Source organism: Staurois parvus, unplaced genomic scaffold, assembly GCF_062004578.1.
Source record: "Staurois parvus isolate SC_StPar_1 unplaced genomic scaffold, SC_StPar_1.0 ptg000779l, whole genome shotgun sequence".
In the NCBI taxonomy this organism is placed as follows: domain Eukaryota; kingdom Metazoa; phylum Chordata; class Amphibia; order Anura; family Ranidae; genus Staurois; species Staurois parvus.
This window is the reverse complement of record NW_028318575.1, coordinates 3,635,710-3,662,670: the sequence shown is the minus strand read 5'-3', so window position 1 is coordinate 3,662,670 and position 26,961 is coordinate 3,635,710. Positions and strand designations below refer to the sequence as shown.

The following is a 26,961-nucleotide window of genomic DNA, read 5'->3' as shown; positions in this document are numbered from 1 at the left end:
CCTGTATTAGAGCGCCCCCACTCTGGATGAAGGAGCAAAGGGGGCACCTTCAAGACAGCAGCATTGTTAGTCTGGGGGGAGGGGTGTGTTAGATGTACTAGAAGATTTAGATACACTAACACATTGAAGCCAAACTTCAGCTAATACTTTGCAAGCATTACAGGAAACCGTTGTTTTTTTCTTGGAATGAATGATTTACATGAATAAATAAAAGATGATCATTGTAAGCACCCCTGTCAGTGGTAAATGGTTTGGTTCATCCCTGTAAACTGATATATCTGGGAGAGAGCTTATTCTTTTGAAAAACTGGCTGGATCACTAGATGAAAATAGAAAAAAGAAAGCCTAAAGACAAGACATGACTCTGGAGGAATGAGCAAAGGAGGCACAGCAGAAAGCAGCATTGCCAGTCTGGGGGGGGGGGAACCTCGTTTGTGCTGGAGATCACCCTGGACTGACTGGATTGGTTGCTGGTTGTAGGTGGGTGGTTGTGTTGGCAGGGTAGGAAGGAGTTCCTTCTGCAGGTTGTGCCCAGTATTAGATCATGGCAATAAAACCTTTTCAAGTTTTGGCTGCTTCCTTTTTGGTACAGACTTATGGTCATTTTTGCATGGAGACAAGTAGGGACACAGGAAGGAAGGAGTGCCCAGTGTCCAGAAGAATGCAAATTAGAAGACAGGTTAAAAGGTATTTACTGAAAGTAGCCAGAAATACATCGAGCCAACGCGTTTCAGGGGTAAGGACTCCCCCTTCTTCAAGGCTACTGCTGCATGCTATTACAAGGGAAAAAGTCCCCAATCCTGTTATATATTTGGGAGGTATCAAGGAAAAGACTGACAAAGACAGATGTTGATGCAGGTGCAGCACCTCCAGTATTAGTGAGACCACTCTGGAGGAATGAGTATAGGAGGCACAGCAGAAAGCTGCATTGTGAATCGGGGGGGGGGGGGGGTAGTGTTAAATGTATTAGCAGATTTAGCTCTGGTTCACACTGAATGTGACATTGAAATCGTGTTGCTTCACTTGAAGTAGCGTGATTTCAAAGCAGCGGACCCAGTGTGATTTTACACGTGGCTTGCGCGACATATGTGCAACTTCATGCAGGGTTGCACATAAAATCGCTGAAAATAGTGCAGGAAAAACTTTAAAAAACAGTGGGACACGCACCGATTTGAAAGGTTCCACTGCCAACAACAGGGTACTCACCAGATGAAATGAACAGGAGTAAAACCTAAAAGAAGAAAGCGAATGCAGCCATCACATCTGAGAATTGGTAAGCCGCAATATATAAATATTTGCTTTTGGGTTTAATACTGCTTAAAGCTGTTTGTTTAATTTTCAAAAGCTAAAAAGTTCTGAAAGAAATGGGCCATTTCAGCAAAGCAGTTAGGATTAGCCTGGTAAACAGGTACAAAAGGAGCCTAGTGCCCCCCCCCCCCCTCCTTCTGAGAAGTTCTGAGCCAAACTGCAACCCGGGGTTCAGTCTGAACAGGGTTTATTCAAACTTTAAAGTTCAGATACAGAACGCCACTAAAAAGCAATGCAAACCAAATCTGTCAAAATAAAAATTGCCTTTTTTAAAAAAAAACAACAACATGTGGGTGGGGGGGGAGGAAGAGATGGTAGTTGGAGAGGTGGGGCACTGCCCTGGAGAACATGTACCAATTAGAAAAAAAAATTTTATTCCATGTAGCCTGGAGTAGTGTTTTTTTCTTTAACTGATTAAAATGAAACATTAAAAAATGCCCAATTTCTTTAAATAACAGGCTTGGGGGGGAAGGGGGGTCCCTAATCCTTCCCTGGAAGGGACACATCTGCGGTTAGAAAGTGCTGCAGCAGCACTGACATTTACAAATGAAAAAAAGGGTTTAAAATTGGCAGCAAATGATATTTCCTTGATGGCTTCTAATCTTGTCCCATTGGCTGTACGCATATATGTGGCCTGTGGCTCGGTTGACACTGCCGCTACGTGAGATCCGACTTGTGAGACCCCAAGTCGCATGAAATGTGAAATCCCACGTCAGTCAATGAGGCCTTTCTTAATTAGCACTACTGAAGTCGCTCTGACTTTAGAAAAGGTTCCTGTACTACTTCAAGGCGACTTCTATCCGACTTGTGCCCATAGACTTTAATGGAAGTCACCTCCAAGTCAGATGCTCATCTATATTGATGTGATTTGGATCCGACATTACAGGAATATTACCCAGGCATTCCCTAAAAGTCGCTTCAAAGTACTACTCAAGTTGCCAGGAAGTCGCCTGTAAAAGTTGTGCTGTAAGTCACGCGACTTTCAGGTCTCAGTAGTGTGAACCGATACTCTCAGCGGGCGTGCTTTAACGCCAAGAGGCCGCATATATGCGTCCTAAATGTAAACCATGCTATGCTGAGAGGGCGCTACCGCCACTGGAACGCTCCCAATGTCTACTCACGACAGCCAATCACGGCAGTCACATGATCAGAAAGCCGGTCTCTGCCTCCCGGCATTTAGAGCATCTTAAAGTGCAGGGAGGCGACGGCAGGAAGGGGTTGAAAAAAAAAAAAACATGCGAAATAGACACCTGTAAAGGTCGCCCCCAAAATATATAGCAGACCCTATGCTATGTATTTTGAGACCTTTGGAAGAATTTCTTTTTTTTTTCTTTAAAGAAGCCAGCAAGGAAATGTCATTTGCCGGCAATTTAAAACACTTTTTTTCCCCACTTTTAAATGTCGGTGCTGCTTCTGTAAAAAAAAAAAAAAAAAGAAGCTGGCAATAAAACATAATTTGCCAGCAACAGGGGCGAACTGACCATTCGAGAACTCGGGCAATGCCTGAGGGCCCGGGGTCAGTAGGGGGCCCCATGAAATGCCCCTGGTACCTTTTATAGGCTTTTTTTGAGTGTGGGCAAGGACACAGGGGCCCCATGATCCCCTATTGCGCGGGGGGCCCCATGAGTTGTCAGTGCCCAAATGCCAGGGGTCAGTAGGGGGCCCCATGAAATGCCCCTGGTACCTTTTATAGGCTTTTTTTGATTGTGGGCAAGGACACAGGTGCCCCATGATCCCCTATTGCCCAAAGGCCCCATGAGTTGCCAGTGCCCGAATGCCCGGGGTCAGTAGGGGGCCCCATGAAATGCCCCTGGTACCTTTTATAGGCTTTTTTTGAGTGTGGGCAAGGACACAGGGGCCACATGATCCCCTATTGCCTGGGGGGCCCATGAGGTGTCAGTCCGTCCCTGGCCAGCAACATAAACTATAATTTTTTTAGCTTGGGAAAAGTCACTTTTGCTGTAGCACATCCAGTTTCTTTTGATTTTATTGAATGTAAAACATGTAATACAATGTAATAATGATGTATAGAAAAGAATTCATTGTCTCTTAGCTGTGTTCTACCCTGATGAAGGGGGAGGAGCTATGCGTTGGCTTTGTAAACAATTTGTCATTGGAATAAGCTTATGTCTGGACTAGAATATCACGGTGCAACTCAATTCTAGAGTCACTTAGCTGTAAAAACCTGACAGAGGTTAAAACACCTCACCACTCTATAAAAAAAAAAGATACACTAAGCCACTGGTCACCAAACTGTGGCTTGGGGCCAGTTGCAGCCCTGTGTTTTATTATATATGGCCCTTGGGGCATTATTGCCCCCACTGCATAGCTCCTGCCACTGCCAATGGAGCACTGTTCCTCCCAGTGACACCGATGATGGGGCACTGTTCCTCCCAGAGATACCAATGATGGAGTACTATTCCTCCCACCAACACAAAAGATGGGGCACTATTCCTGCTAGTGACACCAATGATGGGGCACTGTTCCTCCCAGTGACATCAATAATGGCGCACTATTCCTCTCATCAATACCAAAGATGGGGCACTATTCCTCCTAGTGAAACCAATAATGGGGCACTATTCCTCCCAAAGACACCACTGATGGGGCACTATTTCACCCACTGACACCAATGATGAGGCACTATTCTTCCCACTGACACCACTGATGGGGCACTATTTCACCCACTGACACCAATGATGGGGCACTATTCCTCCCACTGACACCAACCATGGGGTACTATTCATCCCACGAATACCAACAATGAGGTACTATTACTCCCAGAGACACCAACAATGGGGCAATATTCCTCCCACTGACATCAATGATGGGTCACAATTCCTCCCCAATACTAAAGATGGGGCATGATTCCTCCCACTGACATCAATGATGGGTCACAATTCCTCCCCCAATACTAAAGATGGGGCACAATTCCTCCCACTGACAACACCGATGGGGCACTATTTCTTCCACTCACATCAACAATGGGTGCTACTTACCTTCCACTGACATCAGTGATGGGGCACTAGTTCTCCCACTGACACCAGGACATTTTCTGCTCTTGCTGACCACATTCCAGGCCCCCCTAAAGCTAGGAGGACAGTAAACTGGTCCTCTGTTTAGAGGTTTTGGACACCCCTGCACCAGGCCATTCCAAAAACAAAGGAAGTTCTTTTTTGTTTGACTTTCTTTGCAGCACAGTGGCCATTCCACAGAAGGAAATCATCTTGAATTACACCAATCATCCTCTAGGGGGCAGCTGTGTCCCAGATTAATCATCCTTCCCAGCAGACCCACTGGCCAGACTTTCAGATGGCAGAAAATATGACAGTAAAAGCGTCTTCAATTACAAGTTAGTCATTTTGACCAATTGCTTCCAACATATTGCAATAAAGCAGAGCGATTTACAGAACAGAAGGTGACACTTCCAAGAAAATGGCCAAGCAGCCCGAGGGCAGGTTCACGGTCTTCCTGGAATAAGAGGAGTGATTATATCTGCACTCTGTATGCTAATCAATAAAAATAATAATATGAAGCCTCTCTAGAGGGTGAGGAGCCTCAGAAGTGAGACTGCCAGAACCTCTCCATCAGTGACTGTGTAAGAAGAGGTTAGATTCACTAAACTGGGACAATCGCTGGTCTGGTATTCTACTGAAAAATACAATTTTCAGATGTGTTTTACTGCTCGGAATGTAGTTAACTGTGGTCAAAGCACGGCACTCCTTCATTTGCCTAAAACTCAGTAACTAACTTGTACAGAAGGATCAAAGGCTGAACTCCAAGAAGAAATAAAAAATACCATTTGATACAAAAGCTTGTCTAACGGTCAGCCTTTCATCAGATACTTGATGTGTGCTGGTAACATATTTTCATTGGTTTGTTGTAGTGCCATCCATCAGTTGTTACAGCACCAGACACTTGGGGTGGTGGACTTTTGGTCTGATGTACAATGGAGATATGCATTTATGTCCTCAGGCCATTGCACTCCATGCTAGAGTTCATCCAGCAGAACGCAGGAGGTGGAAGAGACACCAAAATGTAGACAGGACCACCAGAAGCTGGGCAGGGACACCACAAGCTCCCATATGATGTGGACATCAGGGTGCTGTAGCAGGAAGAGGTAGATAGGAGCACCAAAGGTAAGCAGGGACACCACAAGCTCCCCTATGATAGAGACATTAAGGTGCTTTTGGAATGAGTTGTAGATGTGGTCAGAGACACCATAAGATCCCATATGATAGGGACACCAGAGTACTATGGCAGGGAGATGTAGAAAGGAGGACCAAAAGGCAGTCAGGATCGCCACAAGTTACCATATGATGAGGACACCAGGGTGCTATGGCAGGAAGATGTAGACAGGAGCACCAACAGGTAGGCAGGGACACCACAGGTTCCTGTGTGGTGGGGACACTAGTGAGCTGAGGCAGGGAGATGTACAAAGGAGCACCAAAACCTGTCTAGGAAAACCACAAATTCCCATACAGTGGGGAGACCAGGGTGCCATGGCAGGAATATGTAGATAGGAGAACCAAAAGATGGGCAGGGGAAGAACAAGGTTCCATATGATGGGGGCACCAGGGTGATATGACAGGGCGATGTAGACAGGAAAACCAAAAGGTGGCCAGGGATACCACAAGCGCCCATATGATGGAGACACCAGGGTGCTATGACAGCAACATGTAGACAGGAGCATCAAAAGGTGGGCAGGGACACCACAAGCGCCCATATGATGGAGGCATCATGGTGCTATGACAGGGAGAGGTAGACAGGAGAACCAAAAGGTAGGCAGGGACACAAGTGCTCATATGATGGGGACACCAGGGTGCTATGACAGGGAGACGTAGATAAGAGCACCAAAAAGTGGCCAGGGGCACCACAAGCACCCATATGATGGAGACACCATGGTGCTATGGCAAGGAGATCTCACTTCTGGAGTCCCTGGAGAGACAAGAGAAGTGGGGGTGACTCAACCCAGCAAATGCCAACCATAGCATATCAACACTGTCGGGTGGACTGACCCCTTATTCTTTGGTGTACAGACCTACAGGTGAAACTCGAAAAATTAGAACATCGTGCAAAAGTTCATTTATTTCAGTAATGCAACTTAAAAGGTGAAACTAATATATGAGATAGACTCATTACATGCAAAGCAAGATAGTTCAAGCCGTGATTTGTCATAATTGTGATGATTATGGCTTACAGCTCATGAAAACCCCAAATCCACAATCTCAGAAAATTAGAATATTACATGCAATCAATAAAACAAGGATTGTACATAGAACAATATCGGACCTCTGAAAAGTATAAGCATGTATATGTACTCAGCACTTGGTTTGGGCCCCTTTTGCAGCAATTACTGCCTCAATGCGGCATGGCATGGAAGCTATCAGCCTGTGGCACTGCTGAGGTGTTATGGAAGACCAGGATGCTTTAATAGCGGCCTTCAGCTCTTCTGCATTGTTCGGTCTCATGTCTCTCATCTTTCTCTTGGCAATGCCCCATAGATTCTCTATGAGGCTCAGGTCAGGCGAGTTTGCTGGCCAATCAAGCACAGTAATCCCACGGTCATTGAACCAGGTTTTGGTGCTTTTGGCAGTGTGGGCAGGTGCCAAGTCCTGCTGGAAGATGAAGTCAGCATCCCCATAAAGCTCGTCTGTGGAAGGAAGCATGAAGTGCTCCAAAATCTCCTGGTAGACGGCTGCGTTGACCCTGGACTTAATGAAGCACAGTAGACCAACACCAGCAGATGACATGGCTTCCCAAATCAACACAGACTGTGGAAACTTCACACTGGACTTCAAGCATCTTGCAGTGTGTGCCTCTCCATTCTTCCTCCATACTCAGGGTCCTTGGGCCTCTCCATTCTTCCTCCATACTCGGGGTCCTTGGTTTCCAAATGAGATGCAAAAGTTGCTCTCATCAGAAAAGAGGACTTTGGACCACTGAGCAACAGACCAGGTCTGTTTTTCTTTAGCCCAGGTAAGACGCTTCTGACATTGTTTGTTGTTCAGGAGCGGCTTGACAAGAGGAATACGACATTTGAAGCCCATGTCCAGGATCCGTCTGTGTGTGGTGGCTCTTGATGCACTGACTCCAGCCTCAGTCCACTCCTTGTGAAAGTCCAACACTTTTGAATGGCCTTTTCCTGACAATCCTCTCCAGGCTGCGGTCATCCCTGCTGCTTGTGCACCTTTTTCTTCCACACTTTTCCCTTCCACATAACTTTCTATTAATGTGCTTTGATACAGCACTTTGGGAACATCCAACTTCTTTTGCAATTACCTTTTGAGGCTTTCCCTCCTTATGGAGGGTGTCAATGATGGTTTTCTGCACAACTGTCAGGTCAGCAGTCTTTCCCATGATTGTGATTCCTACTGAACCAGACTGAGAGACCATTTAAAGACTCAGGAACCCTTTGCAGGTGTTATGGCTTAATTAGCTGATTAGAGTGGGACACTTTGAGCCGAGAATATTGCACCTTTTCACAATATTCTCATTTTCTGAGATTGTGGATTTGGGGTTTTCATGAGCTGTAAGCCATAATCATCACAATGATGACAAATCACGGCTTGAACTATCTTGCTTTGCATATAATGAGTCCCTCTCATATATTAGTTTCACCTTTTAAGTTGAATTACTGAAATAAATTAACTTTTGCACAGGGGTGGACTGACCGTTTGGAAACTCGGGCACTGCCCGAGGGCCCGGGGTCAGTAGGGGGCCCCATGAGATGCCTATGGTACTTTTTTCATAGGCTTTTTTGAGTTTGGGTAAGGACACAGGGGCCCCATGATCCCCTATTGCCCGGGGGCCCCATGAGTTGTCAGTCCGCCCCTGCTTTTGCACGATATTCTAATTTTTTGAGTTACACCTGTATACATGAGGTGAAAGCCATGCTTCTGAAAGACATTTACTGTACCTGATTAGTATGATCCAGCTTAGGACACGGCCTTCCCCCATTGTATGGCTTCTCCCGTAGCCACTTGGACCGGACTTTGACCCCACTCCCACAGGACTTGCTGCATCGGGACCAGTTGGACCATTCGCTGAGTTTACAGTCGGAGGGACATGGAATAATGCACGCTTCTTCTATGTAACCTGATTGGGTGGAAAAACAATAGGAGTTCATGTGCTTTTTGTCTTTATCCTTGATATACTTCCCTGTCTCACTGCTCCTCTGTGCTGCTCAGCTGGAGTTATACTTTATTACTTCTCTCACAAACCTTGTTTATTTAATACTACAACTCTGCGGGAGCTTTTATGTATTATTGGAACTCTTACCCAGCTTACTGGTACACCGCCAATATCTAATTTACTAAAGCAAATAAAACAAGAGCAGTGACAAAGCATTATCAAATAACGGGTCTGCATGCACATGCAGATGTCCACATATATTGCAATTGAGATCATTTTGAGGTCAATGCATAAGGTACTGTCTTAGTGTGGATTTTTGGCTCAATGAAGTGCAATACGGAATGCTCACAATAACATTTTACATAAAGTGTATAGAAATGATAAAAGCCTAAATATGACTGACTCACTAAACAATAAAAATCACATGCACCAAGCTAAACAGCAAAAAAACCTGTACGCTATGCTGCCCTTGGAACTCAGGCAGCATAAGTTTGGGGATTTATCATTGGAATCTCGGACCCAGAGCCAGGGCCGGATTGGGGCTATTGGAGCTGCAGACCCTACCTTAACCCCCTGCCTACCGGGCTCTTTCACCCCCTTCCTGCTCAGGCCAATTTTCAGCTTTCAGCGTTGTCGCACTTTGAATGACAAGTGCGCGGTCATGCAACACTGTACCCAGACTAAATTTTCATCATTTTTTGGGGACAAATAGAGCTTTCTTTTGGTGTATTTAATCACCACTGGGGTTTTTATTTTTTGCTAAACAAATGAAGAAAGACCAAACAAAGTCACAAATTTTGAAAAAAAAAAAGTTTTGCAAATAAGTGATTTTTTCTCCTTCACCGATGTGCGTTATGAGACTACACTGATAGGCTGCACTGATGAGGAGGCACCGATTAGGCTGTACTGATATGCATCACTGATGGGCACTGATAGGTCGCACTGACAGGCAACACTGATGGGCACTGATAGCCAGCAATGATGTGCACTGACAGCCAGCACTGAGGAGGCACTGATAACCAGCACTGAGGAGGCACTGACAGCCAGCACTGATGGGCACTGATAGCCAGCACTGATGGACACTGACAGCCAGCACTGAGGAGGCACTGACAGCCAGCACTGAGGAGTAACTGATAGCCAGCACTGATGGGCACTGACAGCCAGCATTGAGGAGGCACTGACAGCCAGCACTGAGGAGGCACTGACAGCCAGCACTGAGGAGGCACTGATAGCCAGCACTGATAGGCACTGATACAAAGCAATGATGGGCTCTATTAGCCGCACTGATGGGGCTACACTGATCATCAGTGACCTGATGATTAGTGTAGATGTCCCCTCTGAGAAATGGCGGTTACCGGCTCCCCTCTCTTCATGCACAGTCATAAATGAGGAGCGGGGTGCCGATAACCAGCATTTCCTATTTACACTGTGATTAGCTGTGATTGAACACAGATGATCACATGGTAAAATGCCGCTCTCTCTGATTGGCCCTTTACCTGGACACGTGATCAGCTGTGTCTTAAGGACATAGCGATCACAGATTGCGCCCAGCACGGGGGGGGGGGGGGGGGGAGGGTGGTTCTGGGAGGACACCCATGGACACCCTCCCAGAACTAGCCATCTTTTGGCTATAGTGCAGTTGGGCACTGGTATATATAGGCCAGGCCACCCAAATACAACAGGCCACACACAAAACGCCATGCTTCCACGGGAAGAGATCTCCCCTGACAGGCCCTGCATTCCGCACGCACCTCCTGGGGCGGGTGGAGGGATTAATAATGGGTGGCGGGTGGGCAGTCCTAATGGAAGCCTGGTATTCGGCTTCTGTAGTGTTGTGTTAGGCCTGTGCAGCTGCACCCTTCCACCTCACCTCAAGGCAAGCCAGGCATGCTGATGCAAGGCTCTTACAGAAGCCTGCTATTCTTCCATGGAGTTACACCTGCACCCTTTCATCTCAAGGCACACATCTCTGGACCCCGGGAAGGAGTGGAGGAATATTCCCAGGAAGAAGAGAAGTAAAACGGTGATCAGGATAACCAGAAAGAGGCTCTTCTATCTCCTCCGGAGGATGAACTTCAATGTCTTGTATGGAGAGGTCTCTGGAACTGATCACTGTTTTTCTTCTCTTCTTCCAGGGAATATTCCTCCACTCCTTCCTGGGGTCCAGAGATGTCCTTCTGCTTCACATCTCCATACAAGATACTGAAGTCCATCCTATGGAGGAGAGAGAAGAGCCTCCTTCTGGTTATCATAATTACTGTTTTACTTCTCTTCTTGCTGGGAATATTCCTCCACTTCTCAGTTCAACGCCACGAGTTCTGGTCTTATACAACTTGCTTGGAGTGGTTGGAGTCACCACATATAGGGATCGGTTTGGGAGGATTATCAATCTCTCGTTTTTTGGGTGTCCAGAAGAAGATTCCCTCCATCCATTTCCCTGAAGGTCTTTTAAAAAATGGGATTGACCACCATTTTTTTTTGTAATACATACCAATGTGCCCTGCCTTCAAACTGGGACCGCATTGGGTAACACTGTCCAATGCGGTCCAACTTTAAAATACAATTTGACTTTAATAGGGGTTTTGTTGGTGATTCTATTGGTGCGATTTCTGCTCTGAGATCCCAGATCTGCACACCTGCTGTGCTCATTATGGGGGGTTACCACCATCCTTGTTGAATGCATTTATTTTATATATAGAAAGGATGTAATATAAGGAACTGGAACACACAAAGGTGGACGGGAACATTAATCACTTCCTACATGTAGGATGTCATATGACATCCTGGACTTCATTGATGATCCTTGCAGCTACAGGCAGGGCCGGGGCAAGGGGTGGGCAGGAGAGGTGGCTGCCCTGGGCACAGTAAGGATTTTTGAGGGGGGTTGTAATTGGAGGGTAGATTTGTGTCATACATTTTGGGGGGAAAGGGGGCGCCTTTTGACATCTTTACCCTGGGCACTAGATGACCTTGTCCCAGCACTGGCTACAGGCCTCATCTCCGTATCTTTTTTTTTCAGCTTGTGATGCACTTTTATGTAAAAGTGATCCTAACAGCTAAATAGCCACTGGATCGCTTTTACATACAGTGGATCGCTTTTATATGCGGTGGGAGGGGCCCCCCCCTCCCGCTGCTTTCTGTTGCTCTCCTAGGCTCTCCTGTCCCACCATGGAGCCTGGGACTGAAGCCGGCGATTCCCTCAGCTAACCATAGAGATAGGCGAGTACTGAAACCTCCCCGATCATCTCTATCGTATCAGAAACCGGAAGTGACGAGTATTTTGTTACTTCTGGTTTCTCAAGGATATAAACAAGCTGTTACTGGCTTGTGAAAGTATCTGATCAATTCTATCTTGGTTTGATCAGATTCTTTTAAGGGCAGAGGAGAGATCTGGAGTCTAATAGACTGTCAGTGTATTTTTGAAGCACCCACAATTATTCTCTAGGGCCTCTGCCTAAAAATATGTATACACTCACTGACCACTTTATTACGAACACTTGTTCAATTGCTTGGTAACACAGATTGCTAATCAGCCAATCACATGGCAGCAACTCAATGCATTTAGACATCTAGATGTGGTGAAGACGACTTCCTGAAGTTCAAACCGAGCATCGAAATGGGGAAGAAAGGGGATTTAAGTGGCTTTGAACGTGGCATGGTTGTTGGTGGCAGATGGACTGATCTAAGCATTTAAAAAACTGCGGATCTACTGGGATTTTCACGCACAATCATCTCTAGGGTTTACAGAGAATCAGGGGCGGACTGACCATTTGGAAACTTGGGCACTGCCCGAGAGCCCGGGGTCAGTAGGGGGCCCCGTGAGATGCCCGATACCTTTTTCATAGGCTTTTTGAGTTTGGGCAAGGACACAGGGGCCCCATGATCCCCTATACCCGGGGGCCCCATGTGTTGTCGTCCGCCCCGGCAGAGAATGGTCCGAAAAAAAGAAAATATCCAGTGAGTGGCAGTTTGTGGATGAAAATGCCTTGTTGATGTCAGAGGAGAATGGGCAGACTGGTTCGAGATCATAGAAAGGCAACAGTAACTCATGTCAATATGAACCAAAAGTCCTGAGGAATGTTTCCAACACTTTGTTGAATCTATGCCATGAAGAATTAGGGCAGTTCTGAAGGCAAAAGGGGCTCCAACTAGACAAAAGGGGGTCCGGTACTGGGGGATCTATTGTCACCTGGAGGGTCTATTGTTGCTGGCGGTGGATCTATTGTTGCTGGTTGTGAATCTATTGTTGCTGGTGGGGGGTCTTCTGTTGCTGGGAAAGATCTACTTTTGAGGGAGGGGTCCATAGTTGCTGGCTGCTATTTTTTATCTATCTATCTATTTTTGCTAGGGGGGTATATTGTTATGGATTGCAGGGGATCTATGATCGATTTTACTACTTTCCTTGTTATCGATAACAAATTCCATGCAAATCACTTAGCACTAGTATATGATATTTGGTTGTGTATTCTCTAAAAAAGGGGCAGTACTGTGAGGTGGGTAGGGGGTGGAACCAAGGGACGGTGCTTGCAGGTGGGTAGGGGGTGAAGGCAAGGGGTAACTTGAAAATGGGGAGTACCTGCACCCAGGGGCGGACTGACAACTCATGGGGCCCCCGGGCAATAGGGGATCATGGGGCCCCTGTGTCCTTGCCCAAACTCAAAAAAGCCTATGAAAAAGGTACCAGGGGCATCTCATGGGGCCCCGTACTGACCCCGGGCCCTCGGGCAGTGCCTGGGATTCCAAATGGTCAGTCCGCCCCTGTCTGCACCTATTCTCTGAGAAAAAATCCCCCCTGACTTTTCATATTGAAGACAATGGAAAACAGTAAAGTTCATTAAAGTTTCAGCACTAGCTCACCCTCCTTGTAGTCTGCAGGTTCCGCACAGTATCTACAGTATCATATTTCAGGTTTATCATCAGCGGCATTTGAATAAACAAAAAGCTAATAATGGATTTTATTCTATGAAAATGTTAATATTTCGTTATCTGCCCAAAATAGCCGACATTACTCAGACAATCCGCCTCCTTTATCCGTCTTCCCCATTCCATCTAGATACAAATGGCTCCATTTTTTTTTTCCTAGCAGAAAACTGTATCATCTTTTGCGGCAGAAAAGTAATATATCAAAACGGAAATCAGAGCGCGCTATCTCCCCATGTAATCCAATAAAACATTTTATTACTTGTTTGAAACATTAAATTATACGGGGAGCATGCATAATTAATTGGAAGCGCATCTTGCCTTATCTCCCTATGTAGGGCAGCGCCGCTCGGCTTACTTGAAGTTAATCAGCAGTATAAATCATTACAGAAAATTAATTTCTGGATTTGCGGGTTCAACTCAGGCTGAGCTGCTGCAGCTCTTTACACACTAATTTATAGTGTTTTACAATATTATTAGCCAGGAAGGGGGAATATTAAATGCCCGGTTGTGGAGGTGTTTTTTTTTTATTTCTTTTAGCATTTACACATCCATATTCCCCGGATAAATAATTGTCTGGATAACACTGGAGGTGTAGATGTACGGGAGTGCAGGGCTTCAGTTAGTGGAAAACAAAAACCCGAAAATATACCTAATATAGAAAAAACACAAATGTGTGCTTATTGAAGTGGAACACCAGGTATTAAAAGAAACACACTGTACCCCATCGATAAATCAAAGCAATCATCAGGCTGAGGTCACCCAAAACAATGTGCATCATTTTTAATAGACACTGGAGAGTTATGGCATGTTTAGACTTGTGTTTGGGGGGCATTAAAAACACATGGCTGCATGTTAGACAACCTCCCCACATAAGCTGCAAAGGCATGCCAGGGTCATGATGCTTTATTTTACACCCATGGCAAAAATTAGCACTCCAAAATTAACCAGAAGAGGGCGCCACCATCTAATTGTAGACTATTTATTAAAACCCATTATTACCCCTGGTTCATATATATGTGGCCGTGCGGGCTGCGTTTTGCGCGGGCATAAGAGCCCATTCATTTGAATGGACTCTCGTGCCCCGTGACATGCAGGGAAGAAGTCTCTGCACTTCTTCTGAAAACGCAGCCCGCACAGGAACCTCGGTTCCCAGAATGGTTGCGTTTTCCAGTGCGGGCGGCGTGCCATTAGAACTAATGGCACCAGCCCGTGGGTCCGCATTCCTCTGTGCAGGTGGTGCGGCTGCATGGAATTTCATGCGGTTCTGCAGCGGCACCACCCGCACAGATGTGAACCTAGCCGCAAAGTATTACTAAACCCAGGACCCTGCATCCACTATATCTGGTCTCCCCGGACCCTGCATTCACTATATCCAGTTTGCCTGGACCCTGCATTCACTATATCCGCTCTCCCCGGACCCTGCATTCACTATATCTGGTCTCCCCGGACCCGGCATCCACTATATCCAGTTTCCCTGGACCCTGCATTCACTATATCCGCTCTCCCCGGACCCTGCATTCACTATATCTGGTCTCCCAGGACCCTGCATTCACTATATCTGGTCTCCCCAGACCCTGCATCCACTATATCTGGTCTCCCCCGACACTGCATTCACTATATCTGGTCTCCCCAGACCCTGCATCCACTATATCTGGTCTCCCCGGACCCTGCATCCACTATATCCAGTTTCCCTGGACCCTGCATTCACTATATCCGCTCTCCCCGGACCCTGCATTCACTATATCTGGTCTCCCAGGACCCTGCATTCACTATATCCGGTCTCCCCGGACCCTGCATCCACTATATCTGGTCTCCCTGGACCCCGCATTCACTATATCTGGTCTCCCCGGACCCTGCATTCACTATATTTGGTCTCCCACAGTACACACAATATGGAAATGCAATTATTTTAGTAAATATAAACTGCTAAATACTTTTTTTCATCAGCAGGATATAGCAGTCTTGTGACTTCTATCAACATCCAGCTGAGCACTGGTTAAAGCTTGTAGAAGGAGTTTTCATTCTCCTCTTACTGTCCTACGAGGCTGCATGACCCCTGACCCTCTGTCTGGACAGTGCTGATTGGCCCTGTGCTGATCACATGCGCTCCCCCCCCCCCAAAAAAAAAAAAATCTCTACCTATACATTGAATGCAACCCATTTAACTGAATGGGAAAGTGCCCATAAACCATATGCAATGCATGGGGTTGTGGCTGAACCAAGTAAGTGTTGTCACCCTGCCTGCCACCACTGCATGTGGATACACCATGCTAGTATGAGTTCATTGAAAACCGCACAAATAAAAAAAAAAAATACATGAACATATGCAACCACATATTTAATTGATTTTGTTAGGTTTAAGTAGATATTATAGCCAAACTTAACTTACAGGGGGTGTAAGAGCTGGACCTCTAAAGAGAGACCACTGCTTCCACAGAGAGCAAAGATCCTTCTCTGCAGCATGGAGGGCAGGGTTTGCTACTGAATGAATAAATAAATAAATAGTGATGCGCTACTCACTAAACCTAACCATAAAGCAAAAAGTAAATGCCTGATAGAGCCCCTACTTATGGTGATATATGTGCATACCTTGAAAATAACCAAACACAAGTGAATGAAAATATCCAAAAAGACTAGATGCCCTGCTAGGCAACACCAAACATGAACAAATCAATAAGTGAAACTTTACCATATGTGCAAACAGATAATCTGAGTAATATATATCAAGCCATAAATAAAAAATAATAATAATGATTTTATATATATATATATATATATATATATATATATAAAACAAATCACTATATATATATATATATATATATATATATATATATATATACATATACACTCACTATATTGCCAAAAGTATTGGTCGGCCGGCCTTTACACACACATGGACTTTAATGGCATCCCAGTCTTAGTTCGTAGGGTTCAATATTGAGTTGGCCCCGCCCTTTGCAGCTATAACAGCTTCACCTCTTCTGGGAAGGCCGTCCACAAGGTTTAGGAGGGTGTCTATGGGAAGGTTGGACCATTCTTCCAGAAGCACATTTGTGAGGTCAGGCACTGATGTTGGAGATGTCAATGATGTCACATGGGGCGGGTGATGTCCCTGGCTGGCCCCGCTCCTTACATATTTAAGAACTATCAAACCACTGGAGCAGGCAGGTTGCTGGAAGTAGAGCCTTTTTTTTTTTAATTCTTTTTTCAGGTTGGCGGTGGGCATCGTGATTGACGTTGGATCTGCTGCAGGGGACATTCTTTTAGTTTTTTCTTTTAACAAAGGTCTGGTCAAAGACCGTGTAATGTCTTTTTTCACACTACACTTTTTGTTTTTTGTGAATGTGTAGGGGTACCATGTACCCCATACTCATTCACATGGGGGGGCGGGGGATCTGGGGGCCCCTTGTTAAAGGGGGCATCCAGATTCCTATAAGCCCCTGCCTGCAGACCCCCATAACCATCGGCCAGGGTTGTGGGGAAGAGGCCCTTGTCCCAATCAACATAGGGACAAGGTGCTTTGGGGGGGGAGCCATGCTAAGGTCATGTGGCCTGGTATGGTTCAGGAGAGGGGAGGGCGCTCGCTCGTCCCCCCCCCCTTTCCTGACCTGCCAGGCTGCATGCTCGGAAAAGGGTCTGGTATGGATTTTGGGGGGACCCCCATACCATTTTGGCATGGGAGTTCCCCTCAAAATCCATACCAGACCCGAAGGGCTTGGTATGGATGAGAGGGGGGGACCCCACACCGTTTTTTAAATAATTTTTATAATTCTTTTACAGAAGCTGTCAGTGGGGAATCCCGCTGACAGCTATAACATTTACACATGGTTGTCACTACTAAAATACTGCATGCCTTGATAAAAGAACTCAATTTCTGACCTCCGGAACGGATTCATTGGTTTTCAATGCATTCCAATGGGAAACGGCGTTTCGGTTTATGGTTTATGAATTTTTCGCTATATGAAAAGTCCTGCAAAACGAATTCATAAAGCGAGGTATTACTGTATATATATATATATATATATATATATATATATATATATATATATACACACACACACATACACACACTATATATTATTTATTTATTTATTTATTTTTTTTTAATTTAAATATTTATTAAATTTTTCATGTTAATACAAAAACTCAAAAAGGGAAGTAATTCTCATACAGATAGACATTTATAACATTTCTGCCTTTCCCTTACTAAAAACTCTTTTCTTTCCCATCCCACTACCCCTCCTTCCCACCCCTCCTCCCCCTCTGCAGACTCTAACCCATTCTATTCTCTTGAGGCTTTTTAATTTTTTGTTAACATCGTTGTTCATGTTTTCCTATATTTCTCTTTCAATCCTGCTCTTTCCCACTTTTCCCATCTCCTGAGATAAACTCTCATTCTATCTTCCTGCATATGATATGATCTTTCCATTCTACCTATCTGGTTTACTCTGTTAATCCAGTCCACCTCCTTCGGTACCTCGACTTTCCGCCAAAACTTGGGTATCAGCCCTTTCGCCACATTCAAGAAGTACCAAATACCTGAATCTTTATATTTATTTACAGATGTCTCCACATTGTGTAGGAGACACGTCGTTGGGTCTAATCCTATGTCAATTTCCGTTATTTCTTTAATCAACTTGACTATTGTCTTCCAAAAAGCCTGGATTTTCGGACATTCCCACCATATGTGAAACACCGTGCCTATATCTCCACATCCTCTCCAACACATATTTGAACTTTCCCCATTCATCTTGTGTTCTACACTCGGTGTGATGTGCCATCGTGTCACACACTTATAATTAACCTCCACCTCTCTCATACTAACATTATCGTGTATCAATCTAAACATCTTTCTCTGTCTATCTTCATCAAACCCAACTCCCATATCTCTTTCCCATTTTGTCATAAAGTTTAACTTTGTGTTTGTGTCTAATTCTGTGAGTATTCTATACACTTTTGAAATACCGTGCTTCCCATCCCTTCGTGTCTCCAACAACCTTTCAAACATATTCCACTCCTGTTTTATTCTCAAAGGTTTCGGTAGTTTTCCAATAAAACTTTTCAATTGATGGTATTTCCACTCATCCATTCTAATAAAAATGTCTTCCTTCTTCTCTATTAACTCTTTAAGTGATCTCAATTCCCCCTCCACCAATACATCTCTCAGTTGGGTATCCTCCTTTCTAAACCATCTCCCCGATATCTTGTTCTTTCCCGGAGGAAAGTACTCAGAATTCGTGAGAGGCATTAATATTGAATTAAATTCCCATTTCATATTTTTATGTAAATTGTCCCATACCCTAAAAACATTTAAAGTGTAAATACTTGTGCTTTCTTTGGTTCCCCTGAACTGTGGTGGGACCCATATCATCTGACTCAATCTAATGCCACTAAGATCATTTTCAATTGTTACCCAACTTTTCCCCTTATGGTTAAATGTCCAGTCATATATTCTTGCCAAAACCACTGCTTTATAGTATCTCTTGACATCTGGTAAACCCAATCCCCCTTTCTCTTTAGTCCTACTCAATGTTTCATATGCTATTCTAGGTTTTTTATTCTTCCATATGTATCTTGTTAACATTTTTTTCATTATCTTAAAGAAGGCTTCTGGAATTTTAATTGGTACCATTTGAAATCTATACAGTATTTTAGGCATAATTACCATTTTGACTAAGTTTATACGTCCTATCCAGGATGGATTTCCTCCTTCTAGTCTTTTTAAATCTTCCCTGATCTCATTTATCAAAGAGATATAGTTTAATCTATACAAATGCTTAGATGAGGTAGTGAGTTTTATTCCTAGGTATTTTATCTCTTTTTCTCTCCATATAAAGGGGAATTCTTTTTGTAATTTTTCTTTTTCATTCTTTGATATATTAATATTCAGGATCTCTGTTTTCGTTGGATTAATTTTTAAATTTGATAGTTCACCGTACTCCTTCAGAATCTTCATTATATTTGGGAGAGTTATTCGGGGATTCCCCACGTAGAACAATAAGTCGTCCGCAAAGGCCGCTACTCTATGTTCTATGGATTCTATCTGAATTCCCTTTACCGATCCACTATTTCTTATTATTGACAACAGAGGTTCGAGTGACAATACATATAGCAGGGGGGACAGAGGACAGCCCTGTCTTGTACCATTTGACATTCCAATGGGTTCTGATCTCTCCCCATTTACCGTGATGATTGCAGTAGGCTCCCTATATAGTTTACTTATCCACTCTCGCATTCTATCTCCTATCCCCAACACTTTTAAGTTATCCATCATAAAGCCCCAGTCCACTCTATCAAATGCCTTCTCCGCATCAATTGACAAGAGCACCACCGGGGCTTTCCCTCTTCTACTCTTCTGAATAAGCATCAGGGTTCTCAAGCCGTTATCTCTACCTTCTCTCCCCGGTACAAAGCCCACCTGATCTCCGTGGATCCATTCAGGCATCAGATCTCTCAACCTGTTTGCTAACACCTTTGCATACAGTTTAGTGTCTGTGTTCAATAGTGAGATAGGTCTATAGCTGGAGCACTGCGATGGGTCCTTACCCTCCTTGTGAATAAGTACTACATGTGCCTGTAGGGATTCTCTCCTCACTTCCATCCCACCTCCCAGAGCATTCATATATTTCTCCAGCTTGGGTAACAATACTTCACTAAATTTCTTATAGTACCTAACTGTATAGCCATCCGGACCTGGACTTTTTCCCCCTCCTGTACTTCTTAATGCTATTTTAATTTCTTCCTGGGAGATTTCTACGTCTAGGGAGTTCAACTGTGCTTCACTTAGTTTTGGTAATCCCGCATTTTTTAAGTATGTCTTCTTTTTTTTCTTAATTCCCTCTTGGGCATCTTTTAAGAGGGTCTTGGGGGCTAATATTATATAACTTTTTGTAATACTCCGTAAACACTTTAATAATCTCTTTATTTGAGTGGACCAGCTCCCCCTTTGAACTTTTTATCTTTTCTATATAATTCCTATTTTTCTTTTTATTCAAAGCTCTCATTAGATATCTTCCTGGTCTGTCTCCCCATCTATACCTCTCGTTCAAAACCCTGTTATATACTCTTCTCTTCTCCTCATCCATCAACCTCTCTAGCTCCTCTTTTTTATCCAGTAAGTTCTGTCTCGTATCTTTTGTTATTTTCTTCTTATGGATCTGCTCCAAGTCCAATATTTCTTTTAAGAGCCCACTGACCCTCTCTCTTCTTTCCTTTTTCTTCCTTGCTCCAGCCGCAATCAAGATTCCTCTTATGAATACCTTATGACTTTCCCAGACTGTAGCTATCGATACTTCCTCTGTTTCGTTCTCCTTAAAGTATACCTTAATCTCTTTCTCGATTTTCTGAACTACATCCTCATCCAGAAGAAGAACCTCATTTAACCTCCACCCTAATCCTCCCGTCCACCTTCTTCCCCATCTCAACTTCATCACGACCGGAGCGTGATCCGAGAACGTCCTTGTCTCTATGTCAATTTTTACCAGATGATCTATTAGTTGATGTTCTATTAAGATGTAATCTAATCTCGAGTATATCTCATGTGCATTAGAGAAGAAGGTATAGTCTCTGTCTTTCATATGCATTATTCTCCAGGTATCCACTAGTTGATATTCATGCATCACTTTTTTCAAAGCTCTCAGAGACCTACTCCCCTCTCTTTGCACAGGAGAGGTATTATCCTTTTGTGGGTCCATACAAAAGTTTAGGTCTCCAGCTACTATCAAGCGCCCTTTTTTAAAGTCCATTAATTTTTTCAACAAGCCCTTCATATACTTCTCCGAGTTTTTATTGGGACAATATATATTGGCTAAAGTACACTCAATCCCCTGAAGTCTACCTTTTAAAAATAAGAACCTCCCCTCCGGGTCGGTTCTTCTATCCTCCAACTCAAATCTCATGTTCTTTGCCAAACCTATTGCAACCCCTTTTGCTCTTTTAATTGGAGAATCTGCATAGTACCATGTTGGAGAGTATTTGGATTTCAATTTCACGTTTGCCTCTATCTCAAAATGCGTCTCCTGTAAAAATACCACTGACGTAGCCCTGTGATGTAACTCATTAAACAACCTAAATCTCTTCCCTGGACAACTCAGCCCGTTCACATTATAGGTTATAAACTGTAATTCTTCCATCTTTCCCAATTAAGTCCATCTCTCTTCCAGATTGCCTCTTCCTCTTTATCCCTTCTGTCCTGCAGAGTATTGACCCAATACCTCCTCCCCTCCCTTCCTCCCACCCAACTCTCATCCCCCCCCCTCCCTCCCTCCCCCCCCGACCACCCCTCTCATCCTCCCTTCTTTTTCCCCTACCCGTTTTTAGGCCTATAAACTGCCTACAAATCATTTGTGGATCCATTTCCACCATTGATTTAAAATTTGGGGCATCAGCTCCACCTATGTACGGTTCACCTCTCCTCCAGCCGCCCCGATTCCCTCTCTCTGTCATCTAGATTCAACAAGAGTCTTTACTCTTTACCTCCCTGCCTTAATCGGAGCCTCCAAGCAGGTCTCAGCATCCGGAGGGGGAAGGCCAGAGGCGAGAGAGAGAAGTAAGAGGAAAAAAAAAAAAAAAAAAAAATTCATTTTCTACTTAATTCTCCCTCTCCTCCCCCTCCACCCCTGGGGCCTCCCTCAGCCCGACCTGTTGCCAGTCCTCTTTTCTTATAACATTTATGTTTCCTATATCTTCTTTTTCTTCTTCCCACCCAGGTATCTCCATTCTTTGCAAGTCCAGTCTATCACAGAAATCTCTTAATTCATCCGGAAATCTCAGATACGCTGTGACCCCATTTTTCCAGCCAATCAGAAATGCTGAGGTACCCCATCTATACTGCACATTCTGTTTTCTCATTTGCTCCAACAGGGGTTTCAGGGATCTCCTTCTCCTTAGGGTCTCTACTGTTAAGTCCGCATAGATTTGGATAGTCAAGTCTCCACACTTAATTAATGATCTTCCCTTGATCTTCTTCCAGATCTCGTCTTTGGCCCCAAAATTTTGGAACTGGACAATTATGTCCCTCGGTCTTTCCTTCTCATTAGCCCGTTTGAACTTTCCTACCCTAATCACTCCGTCCAAATCAATCCCATCAGATTCCGGTTTATCTCTTATGGAGTTTAGGGTTTTTTTAACTAGTTCATATAGTATTTCCCCTTTAGCAGTCTCTGGGATTCCTCGTATTCTAAGATTACTCCTTCTTTCTTTATTTTCTTGAACTTCCATCCTAAAGATCATTTTTTTCTGGTTATTTTCTAATTGGCTTATTCTTTCCCTTAAATTATCTATTTTCTGGGCCTGGATTTTAACTTTCTCCTCCGTTTCTTCCATTCTTAATAGAAGGTGACCTAAATCATTTCGAATAGCTGTCATTTCATGTTTTATCGTTTTTTCCAGATTTTGAAACATTTCTGCCATCTCCTTCTTATTTGGTAATTGTAGTTCACCTTCTAATTCTTTTTTTCCCAAGCCCTCCACTATTTGTTGGCTACCGCTGCTGTTCGTGCTCCATGATAATCTAGGGCTATTTCCTGAACTAGTGTCCATTTCCCCCTTTGCACCTTGGGCCCTTTCTGGCGTAGTATTTCCATATGATGTAAATTTCTTTATTGTTCCTGTTTGGGCCCCTTTGGGCCCTGCTCCCTTGGGACCTTTGTTCTTCATATCTTCTATATATCTTGATAGCCTTGCAATTTTTCCTATATCCTTTACTCTTCTGGGACACCTGGGCCTCCTTTCTTCTTCTCTTCTATCCCCTGGGAATCCTCCCCTCTTTGACCCCTTGGACACCTGTATCACTCAGGGGTTCACCATGCAATAAGCCCCCAACAGTTTTCACTCACCCTTGCCTTCTCAGGACGGTGGTTCCAGGCTTACAGTTGTGTCCAAAATTATTCAACCCCCAATGCTGTAAAGGGGTTTAGGGACTATAGTGTACATTTGGAATTGTATTCAGAATCAAATCCTACAAGGACGTTGTAACTACCCAAATGCAACTAAAATGACATCAATTGTTTATGTAATACAGTAGTAAATGGTTCTTATGTGGTTTCTTCATTGCCACAATTATTCAACCCCTTAAAGACTACCACTCTGAAGAACAGAGGTTCATACAGGTGCTTTCCATCAGGTATTGAAAACACCTGTGGATGTCACCGAGCAGCAATCAAGCATAATAAGCACCAATTAGGCAGCTTTAAAATGACTGTGATACTCAGCTCCTTCTAGACATTTACTGGTGTGGTTACAAACATGGTGAAGGCAAGAGAATGGTCCAGGAAGACAAGAGAAGAGGTGATTTCTCTTCACAGGAAGGGCAATGGCTATAAGAAGATTGCAAAGATGTTAAACATACCAAGAGACACCTTAGGAAGCATCATTCGCAAATTCAAGGCAAAGGGCACTGTTGAAACGCTACCTGGTCGTGGCAGAAAGAAGATGCTGACTTCGACTGCTGTGCGCTACCTGAAGCGTAGAGTGGAGAGAAGTCCCCGTGTGACTGCTGAGGAACTGAGAAAAGATTTGTCAGATGTGGGTACAGAAGTTTCAGCCCAGACAATAAGACGCACACTGCGTAATGAAGGCCTCCGTGCCAGAACTCCCAGGCGTACCCCCTTGCTGTCTCCAAAGAATAAGAAGAGTCGACTGCAGTATGCCAAAAGCCATGTGGACAAACCACAAAAGTTGTGGGATAGTGTTCTGTGGACTGATGAAACAAAATTAGAACTGTTTGGGCCCATGGATCAACGCTATGTTTGGAGGAGGAAGAACAAGGCCTATGATGAAAAGAACACCTTGCCTACTGTGAAGCATGGTGGAGGGTCAATCATGCTTTGGGGCTGTTTTGCTTCTGCAGGTACAGGGAAGCTTCAGCGTGTGCAAGGTACCATGAATTCTCTTCAGTACCAGGAGATATTGGATGGAAACGTGATGCAGTCCGTCACACACCTGAGGCTTGGGAGACGTTGGACCTTTCAACAGGACAATGATCCCAAGCATACCTCCAAGTCCACTAGAGCATGGTTGCAGAGGAAAGGCTGGAACATTTTGGAGTGGCCATCGCAGTCACCAGACTTAAATCCGATTGAGAACCTCTGGTGGGACTTAAAGAAAGCAGTTGCAGTGCGCAAGCCTAAGAATGTGACTGAACTGGAGGCCTTTGCCCATGAAGAATGGGCGAAGATACCCGTAGATCGCTGCAAGACACTTGTGTCAAGCTATGCTTCACGTTTAAAAGCTGTTATAACTGTAAAAGGATGCTGTACTAAGTACTAAGATTGAATGTCACTTGGGGGTTGAATAAAACTGATAATGCTGTGAGCACAGAAAAGACATTTGTGGTTATTTCATTATAACTGTTATGTTATATTTGTCTGACCTACAAGTGCCTCTTTAATGTAAATGTAAGCAAGATGACTGAATGATCAAAAGCAATGTCAAACTGGCCAAAACACTCAATTTCAGTGGGGGTTGAATAATTTTGGACACAACTGTATGTGGAGGGCCTTCACTGCTGCTCAGTCCTGGGGGGGATTCCTCGGGGTATCCGATACTTTATTTCTTTCTTTCCACCTCCATTCTCTCTCCTTGGGGATGGTCTTGGGGAAGAAGAGTAAATGTCCTGATATTTATGGGTCTCCCTGACCCAGGATCAAACAGCCGGCCAGGGGGATGCAAGCAAATATAAGCCGGCAGCACTTTATTTAATTAGAGCACCAACCAGCCTCCTCTTTCCCTCCGAGGTCCTCCTCAGCTGGTCCCTTTCTCCTGCTTCACTCCTCCACTGGCCGCACGGCTTTCCAGTCCTGTAGCACAGGGGGAGCCGTCATGTCGCTGCCGCTCTGACAGGGAGCCGGCCGGCGTCTCTGCCTCCCAGTGATGCCTTGCGGCGAGCAGCGTGCTCACACCGCCCTGCTTCGTCTCCCCGGCAACCCGACAGCTGCACTGGAGTCTCCGCAGCGAGATCACCTTCCGGAGGTCCGTGCCCGCTCTCCTCTCCCCGCGCCAGTCTCTCCCCGCTTGGAGCCCTCCTCAAGCAGGTAGGGCTTCACTCCATGAGGGTCTCGGGAGGTTAGTTTTGGAGGTTTATAGGAGAGCACTCACATCGTGCTCTCCGACGCCGCCATGTTTAGGCTCCGCCCCCCCATATATTATTTATTATTATTATCTTTATTATTATTTTTATTTATGGCTTGATATATATTACTCAGATTGTCTATTTGCACATATGTAAAAGTTTCACTTATTGATTTGTTTATGTTTGGTATTGCCCAGCAGGCCATCTAGTCTTTTTGGATATTTTCATTCCCTTGTGTTTGGTTATTCTCTACATATGCACTTATATCACCTTAGTTAGGGGCTCTGTCAGGCATTTACTTTTTGCTTTACGGTTAGGTTTAGTGAGTAGCGCAGCACTATTTATTTATTCATTTATTTTTTTAGTGTTGTGGGAACACAATTTGGTGTTTGCAGCCACTCTTAGTTTATCGTATTAGGTTTAGCAGCGCAAGAGGATTTTTTCTTTATTTATAGGGTTTTCTACTACTACCACTATGGACTGTAGATGCTTCTAAAGAAAATGAACTTTGCAAGCCTTTTGTTTGCTGCACCTTGAATGTATTTAGCTGTTTTAAACTGAAAGTTCTGCTGGGCTTTAGTGAAAGATCCTTCTAATGCAATGCAAACTCATACAAGTGCACCCACCGTGACTGTTACACCGGGAGGTCTCCACCAGTCTGTTGTTCTGATCGTAGCACGCCATGGCCTGGTAGCGGTACCCTTGTCCACACTCCTTGATGTCTCCTTGTACTTTCATTCCCAGAAGAACCTCCACTTTTCCTTCTGGTAGAATACAATCCGACCAATTTCCCACCGGCTGAGCATTGTACTTATCACAGGGGCAGAACTGGGTCTCCATCAGTGGATACAGCTGGGGGTTCTTACACTTGTCCTTTTTCTTACTCTTTCCTGTATAGGAAAATAACAATAATAAAAGGTCCATCCACTCAAATCTGAAACGTTTTCTGACTTTTGGATAGATATTTTTTTTAAATGGACAACATACATTTACCTTTCTTTTAACCCTGCAAGGCAAAATAATAAGGACACTCAACTCCCCCCCCCACACACACACACACCTTCAGCAGTGTATACATACTTTTGGGGCTTTTTTTTAGTGGGAACATGGGGAAACATAGTTCTGGCACCTTGTTACTTGGGGTCAGTTGTTGCTGGGAGGGTCTATTGTGGCTTGCTGCTTGAGGGTCTGTTAATACTGCTGGGAGATCTATTGTTGGTGGCAGGGGTCTATTGCAGCTGGCTTTGTTGAAGGGAATCCATTGCTGTTGGGGAAATCTAATGTTGCCAGGGAATCTATTGTTGCTGGGGAATCTATTGTTGCTGGCTGCAGGGTATCTATTTTACTGTTTTTCTTGTTATCAATAACCAATTTCTTACCAATTTCTTAGCACCACAAAGGGATATTTGGTTCTGTATCCTCTAAAAGGGGCAGTATTAGGAGGTGTGTAGGGGGTGGGACCAAGGCATGGCGCTCAGAGGTGGGTAAGGGGTGGAGACAAGGGGCGAGTCAGAAGGGGTGAGTACC

At 44.5% G+C, this 26,961-nt stretch overlaps 1 protein-coding gene across 1 annotated transcript in view; it reads right to left on the bottom strand.

Moving 5' to 3' along the window:
* THSD7A (thrombospondin type 1 domain containing 7A) overlaps positions 1 to 26,961 on the bottom strand; it is a 670,811-nt gene that overhangs the window by 64,762 nt on the left and 579,088 nt on the right. The window contains exons 16-17 of the mRNA XM_089654586.1: positions 26,061 to 26,324; positions 8,224 to 8,402 (exon numbers count right to left, since the gene is read on the bottom strand). Coding sequence (XP_089510712.1) covers positions 8,224 to 8,402; positions 26,061 to 26,324 — 443 coding nt within the window. The remainder of the gene's footprint in view (positions 1 to 8,223; positions 8,403 to 26,060; positions 26,325 to 26,961) is intronic.